This window comes from Apteryx mantelli, chromosome 7 (assembly GCF_036417845.1).
Source record: "Apteryx mantelli isolate bAptMan1 chromosome 7, bAptMan1.hap1, whole genome shotgun sequence".
Lineage (NCBI taxonomy): Eukaryota > Metazoa > Chordata > Aves > Apterygiformes > Apterygidae > Apteryx > Apteryx mantelli.
Genome location: NC_089984.1, coordinates 22,196,404 through 22,222,101, shown reverse-complemented (window position 1 = coordinate 22,222,101; position 25,698 = coordinate 22,196,404). Strand labels below are relative to the sequence as shown.

Genomic DNA, 25,698 nt, shown 5'->3' with positions numbered 1-25,698 from the left:
AGGCCACCTGGGCCACGGAGGAGCAGCACGACACCTGGAGCCTCGGGGCCATGTTTCACCAGAGCCCACGAAGGCCTCACAGCACGGCCTGCTCTGCAACGCTGCCCCGTGGGGCCCGGCCCCTGGGGCCGCATGCAGGGGTCCTCATCAGCAGGAGCGAGGGGGCTGACAGCGGGCGAGGCGACAGCAGGGGCGCAGGGGAAAGGCTGGGAGAGGGGCTCAGCGCGTGTGACGCAGGGCCCCGGCGTGGGAGCCCGGCTGGCGGCCAGAGCCCAGAGGCGCCGCTGCCCGCCGAGATGCTCCCTGCACCGGGCTGCCAGGGGACCTGGCGCCGTGGGGCCGGGGGGCCAGGGGGCCTGGTGCTGGGGGGCGGGGATCCTGGCGCCGTGGGGCCGGGGGTCCTGGCGCCGTGGGGCCGGGTGGGCGCAGCCCGCGGGCTGCCGGGCGAGGCCGCGGCCTCCATCTTGTGCGGGGCCCGGCACCCCGCGGCGCCCGCCCGCACCTCGGGCCTCGAGGCCGCCGCCCCCCGAGTCGCGCCGCGCCGCGCCGCGCCGCGCCGAGCCGGGCCGGGCCGGGCCGAACCGCCGCCGCCGCCGCCGCGGGCCGCCATTGGCTGCGGGCGGGCGGGGCGGGGCGGGGCGGGGGCCGCCCCGCCTCCCGCGGCAGCGCCGGCGAGCCCTGCCCGGCCCGGCCCGGCTTCAACAGGCGGCGGCGGCGGAGCGGGCCGGGCCGCGGCCGCGGGCAGGGCCGGGCCGGGCCGGGCCGGGCGCCCCTACCGCACCGCACCGCACCCCGCCGCGCCGCGCCGCCGCCGGCAGGATGATCGGCGTGAACAGCATCAACAGCAGCGCGGGGCGCATGCGGTCCCGCTCCATGTGCTCGGTGCGCTACGGGCGGAACTACCGCGGCGTGGAGACCTTCTGCTACGGCTGGCCCCAGCGCTCCCGCACGCTCAAGCCGGTGCTCTACACCGACCTGGTGGTCAGCCGCCTCCAGAGCCGCCGCAAGAAGAAGCCGGTAGGGGCCGGGGGCGGCGGCGGCGGCGGCGGCGGCGGGGCTGTGCAGCGCCGTGCACACGGGCGCAAACGCGGGCGCCACCGGCGGGGCGGCCGCGCTCCCCGCGGAGCCCTGCCGCGGTGGCGGCCGCGGCGCCGGGCGGGCGCTCCCGGGGGAGGCTGCCGCCCCCGGCCCGCTCGGGGCCGGCAGGGCCCCCCCGGGCCGGGCGCGCTGCTCGCCCTGGTCTGGCGGCAGCCTCGGCCCCCAGACGGGACTGCGGGGCAGAGCCGGGCCCCCGGGACCGGCCGCCGCGCTGCGCCAAGCGACGGCGCTGCGGGCGCCCGGCCAGCAGCCGCGCCAGCCCGGCCCGGGCGCTGGCGCCCGGCCAGGTCAGCCGGGGTGGCGGGGAGATCTGCGCCGCAGCGGCCGGGGCACGCTGCAGCCCCCCAGCTCCCGGCCCAGCGGAGCTGGAGAGGAAGGAGTGGCTCTGTGGACAAAAAAGGGGGTTTTACTGCCAGGAGCTCGCTTGGTGTAAGTCGGCGTCGGTTTTGGTGGAGTTGTGCTGGTGCGCGTATGTGGGGAGAAGTGAAAAGGGTGTCTCTGGGCATCTCCTGCTTCAGTCGGGTGCCTGCCGGCAGCACAACAGCGAGAAGAGCCCTTGCCACCCGCCGTGTTGCAGGGCAGGATGTTGGGCGGATGCAGGCAGGGGTACTGCCAGCGCTGGCCGAGCTGCCACCGTGGTCAAAACCGGCCTGGTGGGGACATCGCAGTGATGACAGGCTGCGATGCTGTCATAGCGCAGTACGGTCTGGGGGCAGCATTAAGTTGTGACGCACTCGGATGGAAACATGCATTTGGAAGGGAGATGCTGGTTTGTTGCTTCCTGTGCTATGGGGCTGCACTGGGGGGGGGATAAAGGGACTCGGGGAGCAATGGGCCTGTGGACCGTTTGTTGGGCAAGGAGTGTTTTAAGAGTTTGGCGTGGCTCAAGGGGTTGCTAAGTCTCAAGCACAGGACAGGGTGTGCAGCCATTCCCCATCGCCTGCTCTTGCCACCTGCAGCAGGGCTGAAGGTGACGCACAGGACACTGTCCCCACAGCAGCCCGGCTGAAGGGAAAGAAAGTCTGTCCCCGAGTCACTCTTCTCCTCTGGGCTAACGTATGAGCCCCAATTACAATGGGAGGGGGGAGGGAAGGATGGGGGGCTTTTCGTTCTGCTCCCGCAGCACCTGTGCAAGGAGAGCAGAAGGGGGCACAGGGCGCACTGGGTTGGTGCGTGCCAGGCAACGAGCTGCTCCTGAGCATGGGTGGCGCAGGATAGACAGGCGACAGGGTGCAGGGGGGTTGCTGCAAAGGTGAATAAGGGACCTGACGTAGGTATGGCCGGGGCCTCTTCGTTCTGACGGAGGCCCCTGATCTGACAGTGCCACTCGTAGTGTCACAGCCAAGGGGTCTGATTGTCTGAGGGCCGGACAAGGCTTTGTGGCTGGGCGCAGAGAAAGATTTTTCACTGAGGAAAAGTTGGGGAAAGCCAGCGACTGAGTTCTCACATTGAAACGGTGCCAGGCACAGAGAAAGGAAGAATATCTGCAGGGAGGATACTTTGTAGCTGTGAAGTCTCTTTTGCGAAATGTCACACGGCCATGACTTTTCTCAGTGCTGGCAGGAAGAAGAGGAATCTTGACCCACACAGGGCAGCTTGCAGCTCTGGGAGCTGAATATTACGTTGCTAAGCACAAGAACCAGCACCCTGGAAAAGGGACTGGTTGCCTCTGTAACGCGTCCATAACAGTCATGGTCTTTACCAGAGGAACCTCAGAAAGGGTTAACCCTCTCTGCTTGGTGCCTGAATTCCTGCCTTAGCCCAGCATGTCTGGCACAGAGCAGAGTTACAGCCCTCAGTTCAGTCCTGTCTGTGCCAAAGCTACGTACAGGACCGCTTGCTGCCCCTGCTCCCCCAAAGAGCCCTGAATCTGCCCCAGGCAGCTTCCCTGGGCCCTACTTGTGTGATGGTACCAAGGCTGGGGCAGAGTGTCAGAGCCGCTTCTTGCTTCCTGCCCAGTGCAGCCCATCCACCCCTCCTGGAAGCATTTGTTAGAGCAGGACTTGGAGGGGTGCAGTCTGCCCCCTTTCAGGAGGGAGGGCACAGAAGAAAGAGGTCATTCGTTCAGTTAGAAATCCCCTTGGGACAGTATGTTCCTAGGTCTCTTTGGTGCTGCTCGTGTCTAGGGCAGAGCTGGCTTCCTCGCCCTGCGTGCTGCAGCAGTGAGCTCATAGCCCTGTGACGAAAAACAAACCTACGCTTGGGATCAACCTCGGTGGCACAGGGCCAGCCCTCTGCCCTGCTTTCTCTTAGGCAGCCCTTACAAATTCAGAGATGTCGAGGAGTGCCAGCCTTTTGGCTCCTTGGCAGTCCAGAGAGCATAGACAGTCTGGAGAGTAAGCTGAGCTGAGAGGCTGTTGCCTCTGGCCCCTGCTGATGTAGTTGTCGTGAGTTTGCATTCAGGAGCCCAGACAGTTTAGTCTGCCCTATCAAAAAGGGCTCTTGCGCCAAAGAGCCCGGAGTTTGGTGGACAGACAGACAGACAGCAGCACTGCTGGGGGACCAGAAAAGCAGGGACAGTGTTTGCAGTTGTGGTGCATCTTCTCAGCTAGGAGTTGGACTGAGCCCACCAGATTTATTTCGTACAAGGCATCAAACAGCTGTCAGCTGGGGATGGCATTGGGCCAAGCAGAGTCTTGGCAGGATTTAAGTGTAGATGTAAAGTTTTGTATTGCCTCCTCAACCCCCCCAGCCCTCCTATTTGTCTCTTAGTGTCCCCCAGCCACAAGGAGTGCTGGCCAGCCCGCTTCCCCGTGACCTGTTTCTGAGGTGACGGCACTTTCCAGCATCTGCCCTCAGCAGGCTTGTGTGATGCTGTCGGTGCTTGTGACAGGGCTGCTTGAACCTTTTGAAGCTGTAAGGCAGTTTGTCCTTTGAAGTGTTCTTAGACAGTCCCAGAGCCCAGGTTTTTATAGTGTTTTGCTCTGCTGGGCCGTTCTCCGGCACTATGCAGACGTCGCTTTCATTCAGAATTACTCCCGAGCATTTTCTGGCATCAGCTCTTCCACTCTGTGTTTTAGCAGAAATCCTCCCACAAGCCTGGCACAGGGCTGTGATCCAGGAGGCCTCCTTCCCCTCCAGAACAGCACGGCTCTCTACCCGTCTCGCTCTGCCCTCCAAACTCCAGGCTTAGCTGGTTCATATCTCCGTTCCTCGGCATAAAGAGCTGACCTCTGTGTATATAGTCACTGAACCAGGTCAAATCCAAGCTGCATGTACTGTTCTGCCAGCAGCTGCTCTGGCCCATGTAGCACCCTGGCCCGTATGATTATTCACAGCTCTGTCTGAGGAGCTTTTCTGCAGTTCCCCGTGTTTTCAGTCTCCACCTCTCTGTGCCATTTTTCTAGTCTCTTTGTTTCTGTTGGTTTGTAGGCTCTCTGCTGAACCCCCATCAGTGAGTAAGATCCCTTCCCTTCTGTTACCCATGATGATTCCTTGCCGTATACATTGTTTTTCAAAGGCCTGCTTCTCTCTCCTCTTTTTCCATGACCAAGTTATATTCTGCAGGACTTTGGTTCCTTTTTTCCCCAGGTTGCTCTGTAGATGTGTCTGTAACCTGTGCTCCTCTGGCTGCCTTGCTGCCAAACTGCCAGCAGGTCCCTCCTTCCCAGACCTCAGCCTCCCGCTCCTCGGGTGCCAGGGCTGCATAAACAGGGCCCGGGTCTCATCTCCTCTCAGGTGCTGAGGCTGTACACTTTTCATGAGTTTGTGTCTTCTCAGCAGACAACTGAACCCTGTTCATCTGCAGATAGGGAAGACCCCTTTCCTCTTCCGAAAAACAAATTGGTGTTGAGCTAGCATTTCACTGACCAGGAAATACATAATGAGCTTTGTCCCTGCTCCATTCTAGTTGACTGCATCTCCTATGTGGAGTGATGGATTTGCCTTGCCCAGACACTGTTTGGGCTTGTTTGCTGGCTGGGTTTCCCAGGTCCCTGCATGCCTGCAGTTGTACTTTATCAGCCATCAGCAAGATCTCTCACCAGCAGTCTCCGGCCAAGTGATGGATGTTGACAGCTGCCTGAACAGTCTGTGCAAAACTCAATTATTCTCCTCCGAGGATGATGCCTTGCAGATCTGTCAGGCTCCATGATCTCAAGTCCTCTGCGAACACTGGTCTGAAATCCTCTCTCCAGCCTCCCTTGCTGCAGAGCCGAGCTGAGCACCCATGGCTTGCACTCAACTCAGGCCTGGGCAGAGCTGGGAACTGAGCTCTAGACTGTCCCTCTGCAAATGGACTTAGCTTCTTCTTGTGCTGAAACGCAGGCACCAGACCCTGCCTAGCCGAACTCTGCAAGCGTTTGGGCCAGGAGAGAAGCTCAGGGAATTTCAGAGATGCTGGAGAGGATTTGGTGTGTGGGGATAGGCTGTAACTACCCAGAGGGACAGCTGCCCAGCAGTATCCAAACACCCATCCTGCCTAGAAAAGCCAAAAGCTCTTTTGTGGGCCTCATGAAGGACAGCGCAGTGGTGCCTCTGCAAATCTCATGTAGGGCAGAGATTTAGTGGCAGGCTTGGGAGCCAGTGCCTTGCTAAAGTCTCTGGTGAAGTCTAGCCATGCTCACAGGGAGTCTGGAGGCCGTCTCAGCCCGAGGAGTATTGCTATGGAGCACCCATATGCTGATAGCCCAGGAAAGTAGATATCTTGTGCGGGGGAAGGATTTGTGTCAGGCTGTTTGCTGTGTGGTTGCTGGTTGCTCCATTCTCCCTGGGGCAGGAGACCCCAAACCTGGTGTGGCTGACTGCGATGCTTGGGGCAGTGCCTGAGTCTGAGAGCATCCTGGGGTGCTGGCTCAGGGCTACATACACAGTTCTCCCTGTGTGTGTTTCCCTGGTTCAGTGCACACCCAGTGTCTGAGAAGGTGTGTTTTGGGCAGCCTGGCTCATGCCTTGGGGCAGATAGAAGTGTTATCAGGTGAGAGACTGAGTCTTTTCCAAGTTCATGCAGCAGCAAGTAGTGCAAGGCCTGCGGCCTGGTTGAAGTCCATGGGTGCTGGAGCCTTGGTCTTTCCTGGGGCTGTCCCTGGCCAACGTGCGCAGTGAGATGTGTGTTCTCTGGCCAGCCTGGGACACCCTGGAGCAGGGACAACAGCTCTCCCAAGGGCTTGGGAACACTTGGCAAAAGGCACCTTTGTGCTGCTAACTCTGTGCCTCCGTCATGGGCAGACACACAAGATGGGATGCTGTAAGTGCCATGACCCCATGCAGCGCCCCAGTCATGCGTGGGGTTGCATGTCCCATGGTGCCGGGCAAAAGGTACCTGTGGGTACCTTACTGGGGTACCTCACTGTCTGGTGCCTCTGAGCTGGCCTGTCGTGCTCCCCATGTCCCCCGGAGCAGCCTCCCCCTCTGCCAGCGGCACCGTGTGACCAGCTCTGAGCATTTGCTGCCACCATCCCGTCTCTGGCCCCGTCCCACTGCCCTGGGCTGACAGGTCCCTACCCTAGCGTGCCTGGGGACTTCCTCCTGGCCCTGCTGTGCCCGAGAGCGCAGGGTTCTCTCTCCCTCCCGCGGGCTGCGGGTGCTGCTGCGCCCTGCTCCCTGCTGCGGGGCTACCCCGCTCCTCGTGCAGCGGTGCCGGCTCTCCCTGGCTCCTGCGGCGTGGGGCTCGCAGGCCGCTCTGCCCTGCGCCTTGGCAGCCTCTTGCCAGCCCCGCGCGGGGCCTCAGCGCCCCCCTCCTGCCCAGCGCGGCCGGGCACCGCTCGCCGGCTGACCCCTCGCTCCGGTCTCTCCGCAGGCGCTGTACGGCTCCATCAAGAACGAGAAGCTGCAATGGGCCATGTGAGTACCCCTGCCCTGGGGGGACCTGCGGCCGCCGGCCGGGAGCCGCCGAAGGCTGGGGCAGCTCCCTCACCCCCTCCTCAGTCGCTGCAGGGGCGTCTCTCGCCCCAGCCGGCAGCTAAACCGGCCGCGATGCAGCCGGGCGGATGCTCCGAGAGCCCGGCTGAGGAAGGGGAGAGGGAGCGCCGGCCGGGGCCGAGGGCACCCGGCAAGCGCGGCACCGCGGCGCAACGGCAGCCCTGCGCGCCTCCACGGGGGCCCGTCCTCGGGCCTGCCGGCGCTGCCGGGGAAAGGCCGCCTGAGGCCAATTCCCTGCGGCTTTGGCCACGCGGGCCGTTGCTTCGCGCCTCGGCCGGCCGCGGGGTTTGGTGCCGGAGCGGGGAGGCCGTGGCGGTGCCCGGGCCCCGCGCCCTCGCCCACAGCTGCCATCTCCCGCAGCAGGAGCGGCAGCGCCCGCGCTGCGGGGATTAATCAGCCCGGCGCGTAACGCCAGCGCTGAGCCAATGCGGTCGGGCTGCTGCCATGGAGACGGCCGGCAGATGCTGAGGGGTTTAATTAGCAGCGAGCGGTTATGAGCAAGGGGGGAGGCAGCAGCTCCGGGCTCCCACATCTTCATGCTGGGGCGGGGGAAGCGGCACCGACGCAGCCTGCCCGGAGCGCGCGAGGGCCCTGGTTTGGAGGGAGAGCGTGAGGGGTGCCTGCCTCCTCCCGCTGCCGGGCTGCCTGCGTCCAGCCCGTGCGTGCTGTCGCCGTGCCCGCCACCTTCCCGCCCCAGGTGCAGGGCTGGTGCTGCTCGAGGCGTCCCCGCCGCAGGCACCGTGCGCCCCTCCGCTGGCTGGCTCTGCGCCCCGTGCCCCAGCTGCTCGCCGAAGGATGGGCGCCACCAGCCGGGTGTCTCTGAGGGATTGCTCCCTCCAGGCCCGCTGTCCTGCCGGCCCAGGGACCTGCGAGCCTGTGGTGCGCAGGCGGTGCCAAGCCTCGGGGCGCTGTTCCTCCCTCGCCCAGACACCCACATGCTGCTCTCTTTTCAAGGGGCCAAGCAGTATCAGAGCTGCCAGGCTGGCAGGACAAGGGCCCCCCTCCCAAAGGCATGGCAGTGGTGGGAAACGCCTCAACCTGGTCTGCTGCTCATCACCCCCCTTCAAGGAGCCAGGCCTAAAAATGGCCCCAGCAAGGAGGAGGCAGCATAGTTGCTGGCCCCAGGCCCCCGAGGTTAACAAACTCTTTCCTATCCTCACTGACAAAATCTGTACCTGGCAGAGACGAAGAGGAGCTGAGAAAGTCCCTCTCAGAGCTGGCTGACCCCAACCCCAAGTCCATCAAACGCATCAGCAGCTGCAGTAACCCCTTCCTGGACTTCTCGCAAGACCCCAGCATCGCCACCTACAAGCACGGACTGTTAGTGCGCAAGATCCACGCTGATCCTGACTGCAAGAAAAGTAGGTGCCTGGGACCCCACAGGCAGGACTTGACGGGGGAGACTGGGGGGCAGTGGAAAGCTCCAGAAATTCTCACAGTGGGAGCGGGGCAAGAGTCACAACATTAAACCGGAAGGCGTTAAGCATCAAAGCAGCCTCCAGCATCAACCCCCGCCACCATGTCTGTCAGGCTGCGACAGGCATAATCCAGCACGTGGGTTTGGGAGCCCAAAAGCCTCCCCTGCCCGTCCGCCCTGACGATGAGGGCTGGGCAAAGGCTGACGGCAGCGGGCAGAGGAGCTGCAGGACCTGGTGGCCAGGCCTGGTGCTGGGAAGGTTGGCAGGCGAGGAGGTGCCACAGGCTCTCCGGGGGCCCGGCCTCGCTGCGGGACGACAAGAGTGAAGGAGGGTGTCCTGCGGTGCTGCAACCGAGTCACCCCACAGGCTGTGGTTAGCTGGGCGCTGCCAGGTGTGTTCCCTATGTGCACTGCAAAATCCTCGCTAAGCCCCAGCTGTTTAATGCTTCCTTGATCTGATTAGATGCTGCTGCCCTCCGAAGCCAGCCTTACCTGGCGGGCAGCACTGCCTTGCCCCAGTCCCTCTGAGCACAGAGCGGAGCGGCGCGGGCGAGCAGCGAGGCGGGCAGCTCAGCACTGAGCACAGCGGCTCCAGCCCCGGGAGGCAGTGCGCAGCCCCCCTCCCTGCAGCACCATCTGCCAGCACATGGCCGACACGGGCTCAGGTGCACGGGGACAGTCCTGGCGTGCAGCCCGTCCCCGGGGTGGGATGACGTGCACCCGTGGCAGAGCGCCCTGGGGGAGGAGGCGTGGTGCTGACTTGCCCTGCTTGGCCCGGGGCTGATGTCTCGGTTGCTCTGTTTTCCCGGCAGCTCCCCGCGGCAAGCGCGGCTGGAAGTCGTTCCATGCCATCCTGAAGGGGATGATTCTCTACCTGCAGAAGGTAGGGAGCAGTGGGGTGCCCCATCCAGGGCAGGCTGGGAGCTGGGACAGGCAACAGGGTCCCAGCAGAGGAGCCTCCCCAACCCAGGGCTGTGTCGAAGGTTGGTCACAGCAGTCCCTATGGCTGCTAGAGAGCAAAGAGAGGGCTCTCAAGCACAGTGTCACAAACCCCATCGTAATCAGAGTCCCAGCATCATGCTCTCCTGAGCCAGAGACCTGATGGCATCCCCTTTTCCACCATGCTCAGCTTTGGATGGTGAAAGCAGCTGCTGACCAAGGGCCCTCCCTGCCTGTTCAGGCTTTGCTGGGGGCCTGAGAAGAGAGGTGGCACCATGGGCCTTTGACCTGGGGAGCTTGGGCTGCAAATCCATTCTCATGTGGACATGCTGCCCAGCCACAGAGAAGTGGGGAAAAGCCACAGTCTTCGTGTTACCAAGCCCAGGGACCTGAGTTGTACAGGCCATCTCCTCCTCTAGCAGCCCCAAAGACTGGAGGCAAGCCTGTGGCAATGCACGGGCAGGGCAGCCAGCGCAGCCTCATCCCTGCCAGCCGTGCAGCAGCCTGGTGGGAGCTGAGCTCACAGCCTCATAGCTGGCAGAGCTGCTGGTGTGAGTGCTTGCCTGCAGTCTTGGTGACTTTGTAGAGCTGAATCCCAGTGAGGTGCATCCCTAAGGTGGCCCCCGAAATGCTCCCTGACTTTCAGGAGGAGTATAAGCCGGGGAAAGCGCTGGCAGAAGAGGAGCTGAAGAACGCTATTAGCATCCACCACTCACTTGCCACGCGGGCGTCCGACTACAGCAAGAGACCCAATGTCTTCTACCTCAGGACAGCTGACTGGAGGGTCTTCCTCTTCCAAGCACAGTGAGTAGCCCCAGGGCTGCTGGGGAAGAGGGGCTCAACGAGGCCCTGGGGACAGCCACCACACTGATCCTTGCTCATCAAACTGTGGACAGGTGGGTGGGAAGGGGCTTAGCACCCTGTTGCTTCTCCTGTCCTGGCCCTTTCTAGAGAAAACGGGGGACCAATGTCAGCTCTGTGATTTGCCCAGCTCATCTCCTCCTCCCTCTCATGAGCTCACAGTGGCTTGAGCTGGTGAGTTGCTGGGTGCAGAGGTCCCAGGTGCCATGGCTGAGCAGAGCCAGGCCTATGGGGACCACGAGTCCCAGTACAGGGCAAGTCCATTTGGCTTTGAAGCTCCAGGGTTGGCATGAGGCTGGGAAAATAGGCAGGGAGGCTACTGCTGTTTGGGGCCCTTCTCTTAGTGTTTTGGCCTTTCCCTGCAGGAACCCTGAACAGATGCACTCCTGGATCACACGCATCAATGTGGTGGCAGCAATGTTCTCTGCACCCCCCTTCCCCGCAGCCATCGGCTCCCAGAAGAAGTTCAGCCGCCCACTGCTGCCCAGCTCTTGCACCAGGCTGTCCCAGGTAGGCCACTGCACCGTAGCAAGAGCCAGGGTCTCAGCTAGGAGCGAGAGGTCTGGGAGAAACCGGCTGTGCTTAGGGGACGGAGGCAGCCGAGGGAGCTGGAGGCAGCGAAGGCTGCAGCAGGACCCACCAAGCTCAGGAGGGGATCTTGTGGCAGCAGGGGAAAGCTCACAGCTGCTGGCTGCAGAAATGCTGGTCCGGGCCCGTGGAGGGACCTGCGCTGTGCCACAGCCCTGCTGCCTCTGCACTCAGGCAAAGGGGAGAGGGTGCCGAGAGCCACCAAAGCAGGGACAGTAGCTGGAGTCAGACCAGGGAGAAACCCTGAGGTCCCACAGTGCTCTCCCTGCTGCCCTCCTGGGGGGACCTATGGCACTCCCTGCTGCAGGGTCCTGCTACAGCCAAGACCTTGAAAGAAGACCAGAAGGGGGAATTAGCAGGCTCTCACTCATGCCAGTGCAGTTAGTTATTCATAGAGCAGAAAGGCTTAGAAAAAAAATAGCCTAGTTTTAGAGGAGATTAAATTCTTCGGTTTAAGACTGCAGCCAGCCCACCAAGATGCACGAGGAGAGTTCCCCTAAGGGCCTGTGCTTTTGCCTGCCACTTTCATTTAAAAACAAAACAAAAAAAAAAAAACCAACAACAACCAGGAGCAGTAACTGAGTTCCTGGCTGCATCTAGGAGAGGCTCCAGCTTGTTCTTACTGCACTGCTCCCAGGAGGAGCACTGACATGGTATTACCCTTCCCCAGGAAGAGCAGGTGAAGAGCCATGAGACCAAGTTCAAGACGATGTCAGCGGAGCTGGTGGAGCACCGCTCCTCACTGCCAGAGAAGAAAGTGAAGGGCAAGGAGTATGAGGAGCTGAAGCAGAAGGAAGAGTACCTGGAGTTTGAGGTGAGCTGGGAGAATGCATGGTGCCCACCATCACTATCCTCTGCCCCAGCACACCCACACGCTGCTGCCACTGCAGAGTCATCCCTAAGGTCTTTGCTAGCTTTGAGTGACGGGGAGCATCCATGGCCCCCTTGGCTGGCTGGAGGTGCTGAAGTGCAGTCTCCTGCCTGGCTGCTTCTACCCCCAGCAGTTCTAGCTCCCTGAAGACAAGACAAGCTGCCTCACACTGATGCAACACTGCCTACCCCTGGGGTGTGCCTGGTACTGCCGCAGTCGGGGTAAGGGACCTGCAGGATTTGGGGGCTGCATGGCAGGTGCTGAGAATATCTCAGGGCTGGCAGCTTGCTGTGAGGGGTGATAGGGAGCCTGAGAGAGCAGGGCCTTGTGCTGCTCCCATGCTCCAGGATGGGGTGGAGGAGCCACCGGCACCCCCAGGAATGAGTGCTAGCCAAAAGGGCAGGGTCCTGCTTCCCCTAACCCTCACTTTGCTGCACTTTGCCCCCAGAAATCCCGCTACGGTACCTACGCCATGCTGCTGCGGGCCAAGCTGAAGGCCGGCTCTGAGGACCTGGCGGCGTTTGAGTCCACGCTCTTTGATGCGGCGGGCAGTGAGGACGATGGCCTAAAAAAGTCCCGCTCCAGCCCCTCCCTCAACGTGGAGCCCCCCAGTGTGGGTACCAAGGTCAAACGCAATGTCTCGGAGCGTGCCAGCCGCCAACCCCCCAGCCATCCCCAGAAATCGTAAGTGCGGGGCATCAGCCGCCCACACTGCAGCTCCGTTCCTGCCACCAGGTGCTGGGGTGGACACCAAGTGCCCGCTGAGACCCTGCATGAGTCCATCCTTCTTGGGCACACGCCGCAGGGCATGACAGCACTCACCAGCTGCCGGCCCCAGCCAGGCCTGTGGCACCCTCCGGCCACATCCAGGCCCCTTTGCTGGAGGGGGATGCAGAGCAGGACTGTTCCCAGTCCTTGCCTGTGGGAGCTGCCCATAGGGTCGCCTCCGTCAGACTTACACCCTCTCCCCCCTTGAACTGTGCTGGGCTGCAGGCCCCTCATTCCCTCCCGTCCCTGAGGAGGAGAAAACATCCAAAACCCACCGACTGGGCTAAATTCTTTAGTGTAAAAAAGCCAGGGGCTGATTTCCTCCAGCTAGGCTCCGCTGTGCCATGTGGGATGGAGCGAACCGGGGGAAGAGAAGCCGGCCGGGTGCTGCGCTCTGTCGGGGCCAGCCCTGGCCCTGTCCCCTTTCCCAAAGGCTGGTGGCCAGGCTGCGCCAGGGCCACAGGGGCCTGGCCCCCTGCCTGCTGCCCCAGCCGCTCCCACACCTGCTGCTTTCTTACAACTTTTGAACAGTTTTTGTGATACAATTTTGCACTTTTTAGTACCAGATCGAGCTGACCACCAGGGAGTTTGGTGGGGGGGGGGGGGTAATTTTGATGCTTTTGGGGAACTGTAAAAAAACACCACAAAACAAACCCAGCCATTTCCTGTAGACACTGCACCCTTGGGGGGGAGGGGGGGGGAAGGGGATGGTTTTTACATGGACTCCAGGGGAGACGGTGCCCCCCCCCCGCCCCCAGCAGCCAGCTAAGCCCTGCGTGCACTGCTGCACCCTGACCAGCCTGCGCGAGCCCGGCCCCCTCCTCTCCTGGCTCCTGCACCAGCAACCCTCGTGGAGAGAGACCAGCCTGGTGGGCACGGCAGGAGAGCGTGGTGCCTGGCCCGAGGCGCGCGGCACCATCAACGGGCACCGCTGGCTGCGCTCCTGGCTGCACGCCCGGGGCAGGGCGCCGCTCGGGTGCTGCGCGAGCAGCTTTGCCTGGGCACAAGCGTAGTGCCCCGGACAGGTTAGGCAGCAGCATGTAAGTATTGTTACGCAGTCAGTGGGGAGGGAGAGCACAGAGCGAGTTCTCAGGCTGCCTGGGAGATGAACCTCTGACGCAGGGCTCAGTTTGCTAGGAAAGCACACTTACTTGGGGCCCAGCCCTGCCCGCTAGGGCTGGCAGAGCCTGGAGCTGGCTTTCCTTCTTTTGGTGCTGCTGCTCCAAGGTATTGCAAGGGCCCCGGAGGCTGCTGGCAAGTCCCCACGCAGCCAGCAGCATGGCCCAAAGCTCAGACGCAGGCAGAGGTGTCAAGTCCTTGTGCTAGAGAAGGAGAAGGGGTGGCCAGAGCCCATTCCTCTGCAGCGTGATCCATCTTCTCCAAGGTAAGCAGGCGGCTGGTGCAGCCGACACTGCCCCAAAAGCGGGGACCACCCTGAGGCAGGCAAGAGGCGCTCCTGTGTACTGGCAGCAGGGATGCTGGTCCCGAGGGACGATGGGCAGCCGTCCTGCAGCACTGGTGTTTAAGCCATGACAGCAGGAGCACTGAGGGTGCATGCAGAGGGGTCCAGTGACCAGGAACAGCAGAAGGGCTGGGGAGGGGGGCTGTAAACACGCACCGTTCTTGGCTGCCAGGGACTTGGCTGGTTTCAGCACTGACTTTGCGAATGTGTCAAACTTTTTATTCTGCTCTTCTGAGTCTATTGCAAAAAAAAAGAGAAGAAAAAAAAAAAAAAATCCACCCTTGCCCCAGGTGGCTTGGGGCAGGGAGAAAAACCTTTGTACAGCTTCTTCTGTCAGTTACTGAAGTAAAAACTTGCTCTTCAGTTCTTGTGTGAGCTGTGGCTTTTCCCCCACCATGCCCCAGAAGAGACCTTGGGCTGAGCACAGCCCTGGCCCCCAGCTGTCACCCCAGGCACCATGGGATGCTGAGGAGGACACAGTGGCAGCCACCTCTCTGCCAGAGAACAGGGCCCCACACAGCAGGGGAAACTAAGGCACTGTTTGGTACTACTTGGTTAGTGCCCTGCCGCAAGCCTTGCCCCATCAAGGCAGAGGCCAGAGACACAGATGGCAAAGGTTAATGGGACCTGTCCCCCTTTATTCACCAGAAGAGGGACCATTAAATAAGAGCAGAGTAGGGCCAGGGCCCAGGGCCAGCAGCAGCCTAGCAGGCTGCACCCTGTCCCCCCAAAGTCCAGGCAGCGGGCTGCAGGGAAGGCCCCAAGTCCAGAAGGCACTTGCATAGGAGCTGCGGGGCCCCCACGGGCGCCCCGTGCTCCGTGCGGCGAGTCTCGGCCGGGCTCCCGCGCAGCTCAGTGCACCTGCTGCTGCTGGCTGGGCGGCAGCTCGGCCGCGGGCGCCGGGCACGGCTTCAGGGCCAGGGCGGGCGGCTGCTCCTCTTCCACCGACTGGCTCCCGTAGGCACTGTCTTCCTTGATTTCTGCGAAGCAAGCGCAGGGTGCTGTCAGCAGGGAGAGGCCTGGGCTGGGCAGCAGGGCCACCCCCCCCCCCCCCCCACACACACACACACAATTCCCACACTCCCCCCCATACCTGTGCTTTGCAGTTTCTCCAGCGTCTCCGTTTTGCGCAGCATCCTCACAACCTTGCGGAGCCCCATGGAGTCCAGTGCCTCCAGCAGCCCACCCAGGCTGCCGCCTGCGAGCTGGAGCGAGACGGGCAGTGAGCACAGCTGGCCGTGGGGCAGAGGGAAGGGGCAGACTGGGGCACTTCAGGGTAGGCACTGACCTCGTAACTGCGCAGAAGGCTGATGCTGGGTGAAGCTGTGTCCTTGTAGGTCTCCACCAAGCTGCACAACCCCAGTCTCTTGGCCAGTTCGGTCCAGTCCGAACCACTGCAGTCCTGGTTCAACAACTGCTCCAAGCCCTGCAGTGTTTCACTGTCTAGGGACAGGACATTCCCTGCAGGGGAAATACACCTCCATCATACGCTGCTCCGTCACCCGCTGGCAGGAGGGGGGTCCTGCCCTGCCTTGGCACAGCACACTCGCCCGGGGCGACCGGCAGCACGGGCAGAGGGCCCTGCTCACCTGGCTGGGGGGTGGCCGGCAGCTCGCACTCGGGGCTCTGCTGCGAGGCCTGCAGCAAGATTTCCCGCACCTGCAAGACAGATGCACATGAACATCCTCCAACACAGAGGTCACCCCAGTCTGGCTACTGCTCCAGCCCCTGCCAAATTGGTGCAGCAGCATGCTGGAACGGCAGCACAGGCCAACACGTCCCACTGCCACACACAGCCGCCGCACCACAGCCCTCCCCGGGACACAGGAAGAGACAGGTCTAGGCCAGGTTGGCTCCAGCTCCCTGGCAAAAGACAGGCCTGGTTTGCCCCCAGCCATCCTTGCAAGAGGATCTCCTGGAGCTCTGCCCTCTGTCCATGCTATAGCCCGCCCCAAAATGCTCAGTCTGAGGTCCCATGTGGTTTGACCCCTCACACCCCGCACCTTCTGGCTCCGAGTGAGGTCCAACGGTGTGTGGCACCGGCGCTGCCTGGGCCTTGTCTCCCCACACACCCGTTCGGTGGTGGGATCGGGGTCTGAGCTGTGCTCCGCGCTGGGGGTCGGCTCCTCCAGCTCCATGCCCAGCTCTTGCTCCTCGGGGTCAGCATCTGTGTCGCTGCTCGCTTCCGATGACGATGGGCTCACCGGCTCGTCATTCTCGCACAACACATCCGCCCCTGCTGGGACAGGGTGCACTGAGCCCACCAAAGGGCACACCGGGCCTGCACCCGCCTGCCCAGGGCTGTGAGCCCAGGACGTGGGGCTCCCGGTACGGCTGGTAAGCTCCCCACACTGCCTGCGTCATTCAGTCCCACAGCATCGTCGGGGCAGGCACGGCCCCTGCCCTGTGCCCCCCAAAGGCCAGGGCTCAGCCGGGGCAGCGGGGCGCCCTGCAGCAGCGCTTGGGGAGGCAGGGCAGCACCTTACCCGCTTTGAGGAGCAGCTTGGTGAGGGTGGGGGAGCCCAGGCCAGCAGCCAGGTGCAGGGGGGTGTTCCCAGCAAAGGTCCGGCTGCTCACATCTGCTCCCAGCTACAAAGAAATGCACGAGGCCATGAGGGTGGGCCACTCTGGTGCTACCCCCCACTCCTTAGACTCCTCACCCCTTAGACCAGAGTCTCCACCAGCCCTGAGCACAGGGGACCTCCCCCAGGGCCAGCAGAGGCTCTGCCCCCCTCTTTCACTGTGCTTCAGGCCTATCCTCTCCCACAGCCATCAACCCCAGAGAGAGGAGGCTGGGCCCACCCCCCCATACCTTCTTCACCAGGTGGGTGGCCATGTTCAGGTTCTCCATCTCCACAGCCAGGTGCAGCGGGGTCCTCCCACCCTGCCTCTCCACAGCATTGACGTCTGCTCCCTTCCTGACCAGCAGGTCCAGGCAGGCCAAACTCTTTGCTTTCACGGCCAGGTGCACAGGTAGGAGGCCTGCAAAAGGGAGAGAGGCTCAGTGGCCTCCAGCCAAGCCCTCAACAGCACCACTCCCCACCCTGCCAGGTCCCTGCCCCTTTGGGCTTGCCTCCCAGCTTCGCTTACCATGGAAATTAGGCAGACGGAGCAGATAAGGGGCAGCCGAGCCCAGATGGGCCAGCAGTGTCCTCAGCATCTCTTCATCGCCAGCCTGCAGTGCCAGGTGCAGCAGGGAATTGCCATAGCGGTCCAGCAAGGTGGGGTCAGCATGGGCTTGCAGCAGGAGCTGGACCACCTGGGGCTGCTTGGTGATGACTGCCAGGTGCAGCGGCGTCTGCAGGACAACACCACCACCATCATGAGCACTTGCAGGAGAAGCTGAGTCCCACAGCACCATTCTCTTTGCCACCATGGACCCACTGTGCTCAGCCCTGCTGTCTCCCTATGCCTTTCACACAGGGCCTAAGCAGGAGACCCCAACCCCCAGGATTCGGGAACAGGAGTGACCCCCAGGTAGAGGATAGTCCCTCCAGTCCTTCTCCATGGCAATGGGCTGCCCTGGGAGAACTGTACCTGCTGCAGGTTGTTGGTGACATTGATGATCTGCTGGTTGGGGATGCTAACAACAACCTCAATCAGCTGCTTGATCACAGCTGTCTGCTCGTGGATAATAGCAAGGTGCAAAGGCCTGGGGAAAGAGAGGAGACAGCCCTTGTCTCAGCTCCACATCTCTCTAGATCCTCCCCACATGCTCCTGTTCATGATGGACCCCTCCCCCCCCAATCCCACAAAGTCCCTGCAGTGTTGTCCCTGCCTTATGGAGCAGGGCTCTGAGGGAGCCAGCAGGGTTCAAGCACTCTCCCACCCTGCCCATCCTCATGCCCATGGCTCTGCACACTCACGTGTCTCCGTTCTCATCCTGCGAGGCAGCCAGGTGCCTCTGGACTGCCAGCAGCATGCGGGGGTCAGCAGTGACAGAGTAGTCGAGCAGGGCATGGGCGTTGCGACGGGCCAGTGCCAGCATCCACAGGTGACAGATCTGGGCTGGAAGGCGAAGAAGGGCATCAGCTCTGGCAGCAGCAGCAGCGAGAGCCCCATCCACCCTCTTGCATCCCAGGGCAGGGAGAAGAGCGGCACCCAGCCAGGGTCCTGAGCCTGGGTCACGCACAGCCGCTGGCTGCCTCTCCGGGGACTCCCTCCACCCCCGAGTGACGCTTCCCAACCCTCGCTCAGCCCCAGCCGCCTTGTACCGTGTTTCTGCAGCTCCTGGCAGTACGTGCTCTCCGTGGGCACCTGCCTGTCGCCCCCATCCCCATCTGTGCTGGGGGCCTTCATCTGCACGCCGCCCTGGTAGCCCCCGACAGGGTGTGGGCCAGACGAATAGATGTTATTGTACGCCAGGCCGGGCGAGTAGGGGTAGCTGAGGTTCCCGCCTGCAGACCAAGACGCAATGGGTGAGGACAGAGGCAAGCAGGTAGATCCCCATGGCCAGGCTGCGGCAGACAGAACGGGGTGCAGGAGGGGGAAAAAGACAGCCTGACTCACCTCCGCCAGAACCAAAGCCCCCAGCGCCCCCGCCAGCGCCCCCCATGTGTGAGCCCCCGCCAAAGTGCTGGGGAAACTGGGGCAGGACTTTCTTGCGCTTCCTCTCCACTTCCTCCTTATCTGTAAGGAGAGACACAGGCAGACGTTCAGGGACAGGCCAGACCGCCAGGGAGGCAGGGGGAGCAGGCCAGCCCCATCTCGGCAGCCAGAAGCACCCAGGTCTGAGACCCACTCACCTTCCACCACGGGGTAGTAGGTGAACTGTTTGGAGTCACTCACATCACCCCCTCGCTTCCGCTTCAGCTGTAGGAAGACTGTGACGGGGCGGTCGATCTTGGGCTTGTGGTACGGGGGTGTGCGGAAGACGATGGCATACTGCGGGCAGGACAGACGGACATCAGACCCCCACTGCTCCTCGGAGCCAGGGATATGTGCTCCCCAACCCCACGGGGCACCCACCTGCCTACAGGCACGGCAGGCCACCCCCAGTCTCCCCTGTACCTGCTTGTGCACGTCCGTGGGGGAGAAGTCCCCAAAGGCTTGCCAGCCGTTCTCGTCGTCCTCATAGAAACGCACCTCGATGTCATCTGGGGAGAAAAGGGGAGCCTGGCACAGCCTGTCTCACTGCCCCAGCCCGGGCTCAGCGGGCACAGCCCCCTGACGCTACGGCCCCTCCGACTGAATGGCCAGCTGCCTTGATGCCCTCGGACACATATACCCTCTGCTGCAACCCCTCCAGAAGGTTTTTCTGCAGGAGCGAACGCCTTTTACCTTTCTGAACTTTATCACACAGCAAGTAGACCTCGTCCCCTCCCCGCACTGAGCCTGCCGTCTTATCCATCCGTGAAATCTTCAGGTTGGAAGCTCCTGGGGACTCTGCAGAGTGAAGAAGCATTTAGAGCCCCTGTGCCAGAGCGTGTCCGTGAGCTCCTTACCCCATCCTGCCCTGTCCCCTCCCTGCCTGCCCACTGTACTGTGGGGAGCCCGGGTATTGGCACCAACTGGCCAGAGTCTATTCACCCCTTAACATGCTCAGGGAGACACCCAGCAGGGGTGAGCACGTCCAGACCCCCGGGGCACGTGACAAAGAGCCACATCCAACAGTCTCCAAGGCTGCGTCATGGGAACCCCCCCAGTCCAACACCTTTGCTGTCCCTGGGCACTGGTGAGGGCAGAGAGCCAGGGCTGAGCAAGGACCAGGCTGGGAGAGCCCAGGACAGCACCTAGGCAGGCGAGAGAGGCTCTTCCAGTGTCTCCCAGAACAGTTTCCAACCTGTCCCCCATCAAGCAGGATCTGGCCCTGCACTCACTGCTGTCATGGATGGGGTCCGAGATGACAGGCTGGAGGGCCAGCGTGAAGTTCCCGCTGCTGTCGCGAAGGTAGGCAGTGAAGCGCAACCGCACAATGCTCAAGTCCATCACCTTCTTCAGCTCCTTCGCCTCCAGCTCAATCTCACGCAGCTCAGCTTCTGCCCAGGGCAGAGGGAGATGCTGGCCTTACAGTCGAGTCAGGCGAGGGGAAAGGGCTCCAAGTCCCCTAGCCCTTCCCCCAGACTGACACACCAGCTCCATGCCAACCCCATCCCTCCAGCTGTATCCTCACCTCCCCACAAGCTCCTCTGAAACCCACAGCAGCAGGGCCCCACTCCTCCCCAGCCACCCCATCACTGAGTCTGCTGAGCCCTCAGGCAGCCCTCACCCGTCAGCAGATGACTCCTGTTGCGCATCTTCTGCTGCTTCAATTTTTCCTTCATGATCTCCATCATATTCTTCTTGGTGACATGGAGTACGCCAAGGTTGTTGAACCTGGGGAGAAAAGTCTGCTGTGATCTCAGGGAGCCAGGGCTGGGGAGCAGCCTGCCGCAGAGGTACAGGGGCTACCGAGCGCTGGGATGGAACTGGCCAAAACAGAGTGGTGCAGCACGAGCAGCAAGGGGTTAACATGCACAAGGCAAAGAGGAGCAATCACAGTGGGGAGGGAAAAATGTCCAGAAAAGAGTAGCCAGGAAAGTCCTTGATGTTGGGAAAGAGCTAATGCCTTCAAGGGAGAGCTGGGCTCCCACAGGTGGCAAGTCCATAGGGGGGAACCAGGAGGGCTGGGGGCCACAGGGATGAAAATGGGACCAGGCTGAGCCATTTGCCACCCCCCAGCAGGTGGCTGGATTTACAAGAACTACAAGGAGCTTCATATGCACTGGTAATGAGCATGCAGCTCCTGCCCTACTCTGGCAGGAGACGGAGGGAAAGCACCCTCTTTTTCAAATTGGGCTGCTGGGCCAGCCACCTTTGGGCGCAAAGCCACCGGAGCCAGCTAGGAGCCTGCCTCAGCCGCAGCAGCTGGCCATGCAGGGAGCCTTCTGCCGGGGTTACTGAATAAGCCCAGCAGACACAGGCTAGCTACAAAGTTTTTCTGCAAAGGTGGAGCAGAGCCTGCTCCTGGTTGCAGCAGGAGCTGCAACCCTGAGGACAGGAGCCCAAAACAGGCACAAGCTTTTACAGCTGGGGGTGCTGGACCCAGAGCTAGGGAAAATACTGAGGGGACAAAGTTGTATTGATGACCTTGTCTAAACATACTCATTGCCACAGTCCAGCAAACCCTGCTCCTGGAGACATTAACCCCCTCTCCTCCCCAACCCATAGCCACAAGGCAGGCCTCCATCCACACTGCACCCAACAGAGAGCACCCTGCCAGCCCCAACCCTAGGTCTCCCTTGCACGTACTGAGCAGTCATGTCCTTGGGTCCCACAGTCATAATGCAGTTGCCGGCCTCATTGCACTGCTTGCCCACCAGGCTGTGGGCATGCACCCGCGGAGGGTCGCTGTGGGTCACCAGGTCCACCTCGATCCGGGCCATCCCTGTGTAGTTGCAGATCTGCAGGGAGAAGGGAGATGAAAGGAAGGCACAACACCCCTGTGCTGGGGCAGCAGCCAGCCAGCAAAGGCAGGACACTGCAGAGCCCACAGGACTCTCCGAAAACCCCTGCTACTCCCTCCCCATGGTAGCCACAGCTTCTACTGCAACCCTCCAGTTCCCTAAGCACCACAAAATGTACAGGGCTTTTTAATATACAGATCACATTCTTCTTCCAAGGCACTCCCCCCCGGCTGTCACTGCCTGCGCAGGCCAGCCAAAACCGCTGCCCCGTCTCCTCCCCAGAGCAGCTCTCACCTTCACAGTGGGATACGTCTTGCGCCCCTTCTCGCTGGATGCTCCTGGCAGCCCCCCGTGCGAAGGGCCTTCGCAGCCGTACCGAAACCGGAAACCACGCTGCGGAGGCAGAGCAGGGGGTCAGCCCGCCGCCAGTCCCCACGGCCCCTTCGGCCAGTGCTACGGGGCGCCGGGTCCGGGGGGGCAGAGCCCACATCCAATGCTGCGAGCGCAGCAGGTGACAGCTACGCCTGCCCTTACCTGGGTGATGTCCTTACCTGCTTTGGCTGCTCGATGATGACAAGGTAGGGACCTTCCGCTGGAGGACAGAGAGGAGAGACACCAGTGAGAAACACAGGATTACCCAGTAACGATGCTGGAGGTGTGGGGACGATGCTGAAGGTGAAGGGACCCTGCCTGGCCCATGCGGGGACCTCAGGCCCACGGCAGGACCCCCCAGCCCCTGTGCCGTAAGAGCCCATCTGGGAGCAGCCGCCGGAGCCGTGGGCTGAGGAGGAAAGGCCAGACAACGCTCTGGCACAAGGAGAGCGGGGAGCCCCGGGGGACGCGTCTCAGCCCGACCACGAGTTCCCAGGAGACTGAGCAGTGGGGCCAGGACAGCCCCTGCCCGGGCAGCCCGGGGCAGGGATTCCCAGCCAGGACACGGGGACGCAGGCCTGCGGCACTGCGGGGAACCGCGGGGCGTGAGTCAGCCTGCCGGGAAACCCCGCTGGAGCTGGGGACCCCCGGCGGAGGCACCCCCCCGGGGCCCTTACCTGTCTCCATCAGGGGCTCCTTCTGCTCCATCATGTGGGAGCTGAAATTGAAGTCGTCATAGTCGATCCCGTCCAGGCACTGGGGGACAGGGGAGAAGCTGAGCGTGAGAGCCGCTGGGGCCGGGACCCCCAGCGCCCTGGGGGGCAGGCACAGACGCCCCATCTCCCGCCCCCCAGGAACAGGCACAGACCCCCATCTGCCACCCCCTAGGAGCACACACAGACCCCCATGTCCTATCCCCCAAGGACAGGCACAGACCCCCCATGTCCCACCCCCTAGGAGCACACACAGACCCCCCATATCCCACCCCCCAGGGACAGGCACAGACCCCCGTGTCCCGCCCCCCGGGGCAGGCACAGATGCCCCCCGTCCACCACCTCCAAGGGGCAGGCCCAGACCCCCATATCCCGCCCCCCAGGGGCGCACACAGACCCCCACGTCCCACCCGGGGGGCGGGCACAGACCCCCCAACCTGCCGCCCGGGGGGCGCCCCGCACTCACGGGCTGGTAGGGCTCGTCCATGTCGGCGCGGGGCCGGCCGGCGGCCTGCGGGGAGAGCGCGGCGCTGAGCGGGGCCGCCGGCGGCGGCAGGAAAGGCCCCGCCGCTCCGGAAAGTCCCTAGAAACCCCGCGGAGCCGGGAAATGACGGGCCCGCGCGTCACCGCCCGCCGTGCACCGCCCCGCCCCGCCGTGCGCCGCCGCGGCCCGGCCCGACCCGGCCCGACCCGGGGCCCCGCGCAGCCCGGCCCGCGGCGCTGCAGCGCTCCCGCCCCGACGGCGCCCCCGGCGCGGAGCGGAGCGGGGCGGCCCGGCGCGGAGCGGGGCAGCTGCGGCCGCCGGCAGCGCGGCGGGAGGCGGCGGGGCGCGGGGGCGCTATGCAAACCGTTTCCTCCCCTTCCGAAAGGCCGAGGGAGTTTTCGGGCGCGGCGCGGTGCCCGAGGCTCGCAATCACTCAGCGCCGGGGAGGCCGGGCCCGGCGGGTGGAAATCCCGGCCGAGGAGTCGCCTCCGCGGCACAGCGGCCCCCGGCGCTCCCCGCGGCCGGCGAGCGCCCCAGCCCGCTGGAGAGCCCGCCGGGGTTTGCCCCGCCGCCCGCCCCGAAACCGCCCGGCCCCGCGCGTCCCCCCCGGCCAGCCCTCCGGCGAGGGGAGGCAGGCGCCGGGCGGGCGGCCCCCCCCCGCCTCGGGGTGCGGCCCCCGCCTCGGGGTGCGGCCCCCTCGCCGCTCTCCCGGCTCCCGCGCGCCCGCTTACACGGGGGCCCCGGCATCCCCTCCACGGGGGTGGCGTGAGAGGGGCGTCTGCCGACCGCCTTCCCCTTCCCTCCTTCCCCGAGGAGGCGCCCGCTTTCGGAGCTGGAGTCGCAGCCCCCGGGACCCCAGCAGGGGCGCGTCCCGCCACCCCGGCGCCGCAGGCCCCCACCCGACCCCGCGAAACGCGCTGCCAGCGCCACAGACAGCTTCCCCTGCGCTCCTCCGCCTGCCGCCCTCCGCACCCGCCTACTCACCGGCGAGGAAGAGGCTGGTCTCAACAACCCGTCCAGCCCCAGCATCTCAGCTGGGACCGGCAGCTCCCGCAGACGGGGGGTCCCGCCGGGGTCAGGGGCTGCCCGCCAGAAGGAAGCCGCCGGAGACTTCTAGCAAAGGGGCTGGATCAGAGCAGAGCGTCTGGGCACGCTCTCTCTTCCTCTACATTCCTCCTCATCGCTAAGCAATGGAAAAAGAAATATGCATCTGACTTCGCAGTGCCCTCATACCATGAATTTCTGAATCAGTGTTGCTGCAGGTCCCACTCAGGGGATTTTGGGTGTGTGGGAGCACAGGGGAAGGAAGGGGATTGTTCAGCCCGTGACTCATATTCTTCAGAAGCTGAGAAGAGCAAAAGAGTCTTTTCAAGGAGATTTTCCAGCCTCTCACAACCTCCAAAGGGGCTGCCCTGCGGCCCCAGGCCTGAGCCTTTCCCCACCTGCTGTGCGAGCCCAGCCAGACTGCGGCAGCCCCTCTCCGAGCGGTCCACGAGACGCAGCCAAGGCAGGGCTTGGTTGGGGAAGTGGGGCTAGGGGACCTGCAGGTGCAGAGGGGACACGGGAGGCCAGGGCAGAGGACCCAATGTTGCAAAGCGATGGGATGGACCCTGCAGGGGCTTCCAAAAGCCTGGGAGCACAGGCACAACACGACACTGGCCAGCGTCACGCCATCTGGAGCCAAAATCACCAACCGACCCCGCCAGGGCATCCTCAACTTGCCACAACCAGCCAACTGCCTAAGCCATCAGGACAGATTTCCCAGAGAGGTGAAGGGGGGGCAAGCGTCGTCCTTCCCTCAGCGTGCTGGAGCCACCTCTAACCCTACCCTCAGGGTCTGCTCAGGGGTAGTCCAAGCCCAGAGATGCTCAAGAACCAACTGTGCCCCTCAAACAAAACAGCTCCCCCTTCTCCACTGCAGTCAGCCTCATCCCTCCTAGAGGGGTTTTCACAGCTCACTCATTGCTGCCCCAGACACTTCCACTCGTTGCAGCAACAGGGTGACTAAGGAACGTCATGGGGTCGCTCCTGCCCTCTGCCCAGCATGTGCAGCAGTGTCTCACTTGGGAATTTTCTACCCCTACATATGCACACTTGCGTGGCGTGTGCTAGAGGAAACGCACCTTGCTTATCGAGCAGAGCCGAAGGGTCATCGCTGATTTCCTTGTTCCTGGAAGAGCCCACGGCAACCTCACACCAGCTCTCAAGGTAAGTCCTGCCACCTGTGCAGAGCAGTGTTGCCCTTCAGTCCCCCAGGACCAGAAGGGAGACCCTGGTTTTCACCTGGGAGTGTAACACACTCAGTTTTTATCCCCTGCACATCCAGAAGGGAACCTATCTCACCCTCCTGCCGCCCATGGGCTGCAAGGCAGCATCCAGTGCAGGGCAGCATCCCCTAGGCTGCTGGTACCCAGCGCATCTCGCCTGGAGCCCCAGGTGCGCGCGCGCGCACACACACACACACACACACACACACTGCCTTTGCTGGGCTGCTTCTTCTTCATCTTCAGTCCTTCCTATGAGTCAGGAAAGGCACCTCCAGGGCTGAGCGCTGGCACTGCCGAGAATGTGGGGGAAAGAGCACCAGCCCCACTGCCACAAACTGTCCTGAGCAGCACTGGTGCCTTGCGCTGGGGCATGACACCATCCCAGCCCCCTTCTTGGATGGCCCAGCGAGCTGCTGAGCCAGCCTCCCTGTGCCAACCAGACTGCTTCAATTAAGGGCCAGCCACTGGCAAGCAAAGCAGATTAAAGCTGTTGTTCCATGCCTGCAGCTCCTTGAATGTGACCTAGTAATGCAGGTGCTATTTTCTTTTCTCCAGTGATGGCGGGCTGATTTGCAGAGTTTATGCCCGGCAGGCAGGAGGGGAGCGTCGCCCCT

The 25,698-nt window shown here is 62.9% G+C and overlaps 2 protein-coding genes across 4 annotated transcripts in view; one reads left to right on the top strand and one right to left on the bottom strand.

Moving 5' to 3' along the window:
- The window catches only part of PSD (pleckstrin and Sec7 domain containing), a 46,722-nt gene extending 33,572 nt beyond the window's left edge, over positions 1-13,150 (top strand). Inside the window, exons 11-17 of the mRNA XM_067299969.1 lie at positions 6,836-6,879; positions 8,140-8,318; positions 9,187-9,257; positions 9,960-10,117; positions 10,540-10,684; positions 11,433-11,576; positions 12,082-13,150. Of these exons, the coding sequence (XP_067156070.1) occupies positions 6,836-6,879; positions 8,140-8,318; positions 9,187-9,257; positions 9,960-10,117; positions 10,540-10,684; positions 11,433-11,576; positions 12,082-12,321 (981 nt within the window). The 3' untranslated portion in view covers positions 12,322-13,150. The remainder of the gene's footprint in view (positions 1-6,835; positions 6,880-8,139; positions 8,319-9,186; positions 9,258-9,959; positions 10,118-10,539; positions 10,685-11,432; positions 11,577-12,081) is intronic.
- Positions 13,151-14,480: 1,330 nt separating this feature from the next.
- NFKB2 (nuclear factor kappa B subunit 2) lies at positions 14,481-25,012 on the bottom strand. 3 transcript variants are annotated; one of them, XM_067299970.1, is made up of 24 exons: positions 24,941-25,012; positions 23,802-24,000; positions 22,800-22,916; positions 22,298-22,376; positions 21,800-21,840; positions 21,543-21,641; positions 21,094-21,245; positions 20,072-20,178; positions 19,683-19,841; positions 19,144-19,248; positions 18,874-18,959; positions 18,609-18,747; positions 18,373-18,492; positions 18,078-18,260; positions 17,730-17,871; positions 17,401-17,515; positions 16,954-17,161; positions 16,676-16,845; positions 16,350-16,452; positions 15,867-16,099; positions 15,453-15,522; positions 15,152-15,324; positions 14,957-15,068; positions 14,481-14,843 (listed from the first exon to the last, which is right to left on the bottom strand). In XM_067299970.1, exons 2-24 carry the CDS (start codon positions 23,844-23,846, stop codon positions 14,716-14,718), a joined length of 2,886 nt encoding a protein of 961 aa, XP_067156071.1. In that variant the 5' UTR covers positions 23,847-24,000; positions 24,941-25,012; the 3' UTR covers positions 14,481-14,715. The 3 variants fall into 3 exon arrangements, with proteins under 3 accessions (XP_067156071.1, XP_067156072.1, XP_067156073.1); XM_067299971.1 differs by having other exon boundaries at positions 22,800-22,844; XM_067299972.1 differs by lacking the exon at positions 23,802-24,000 and having other exon boundaries at positions 22,800-22,844; positions 24,941-25,011.
- Between the last annotated feature and the right edge of the window lie 686 nt (positions 25,013-25,698).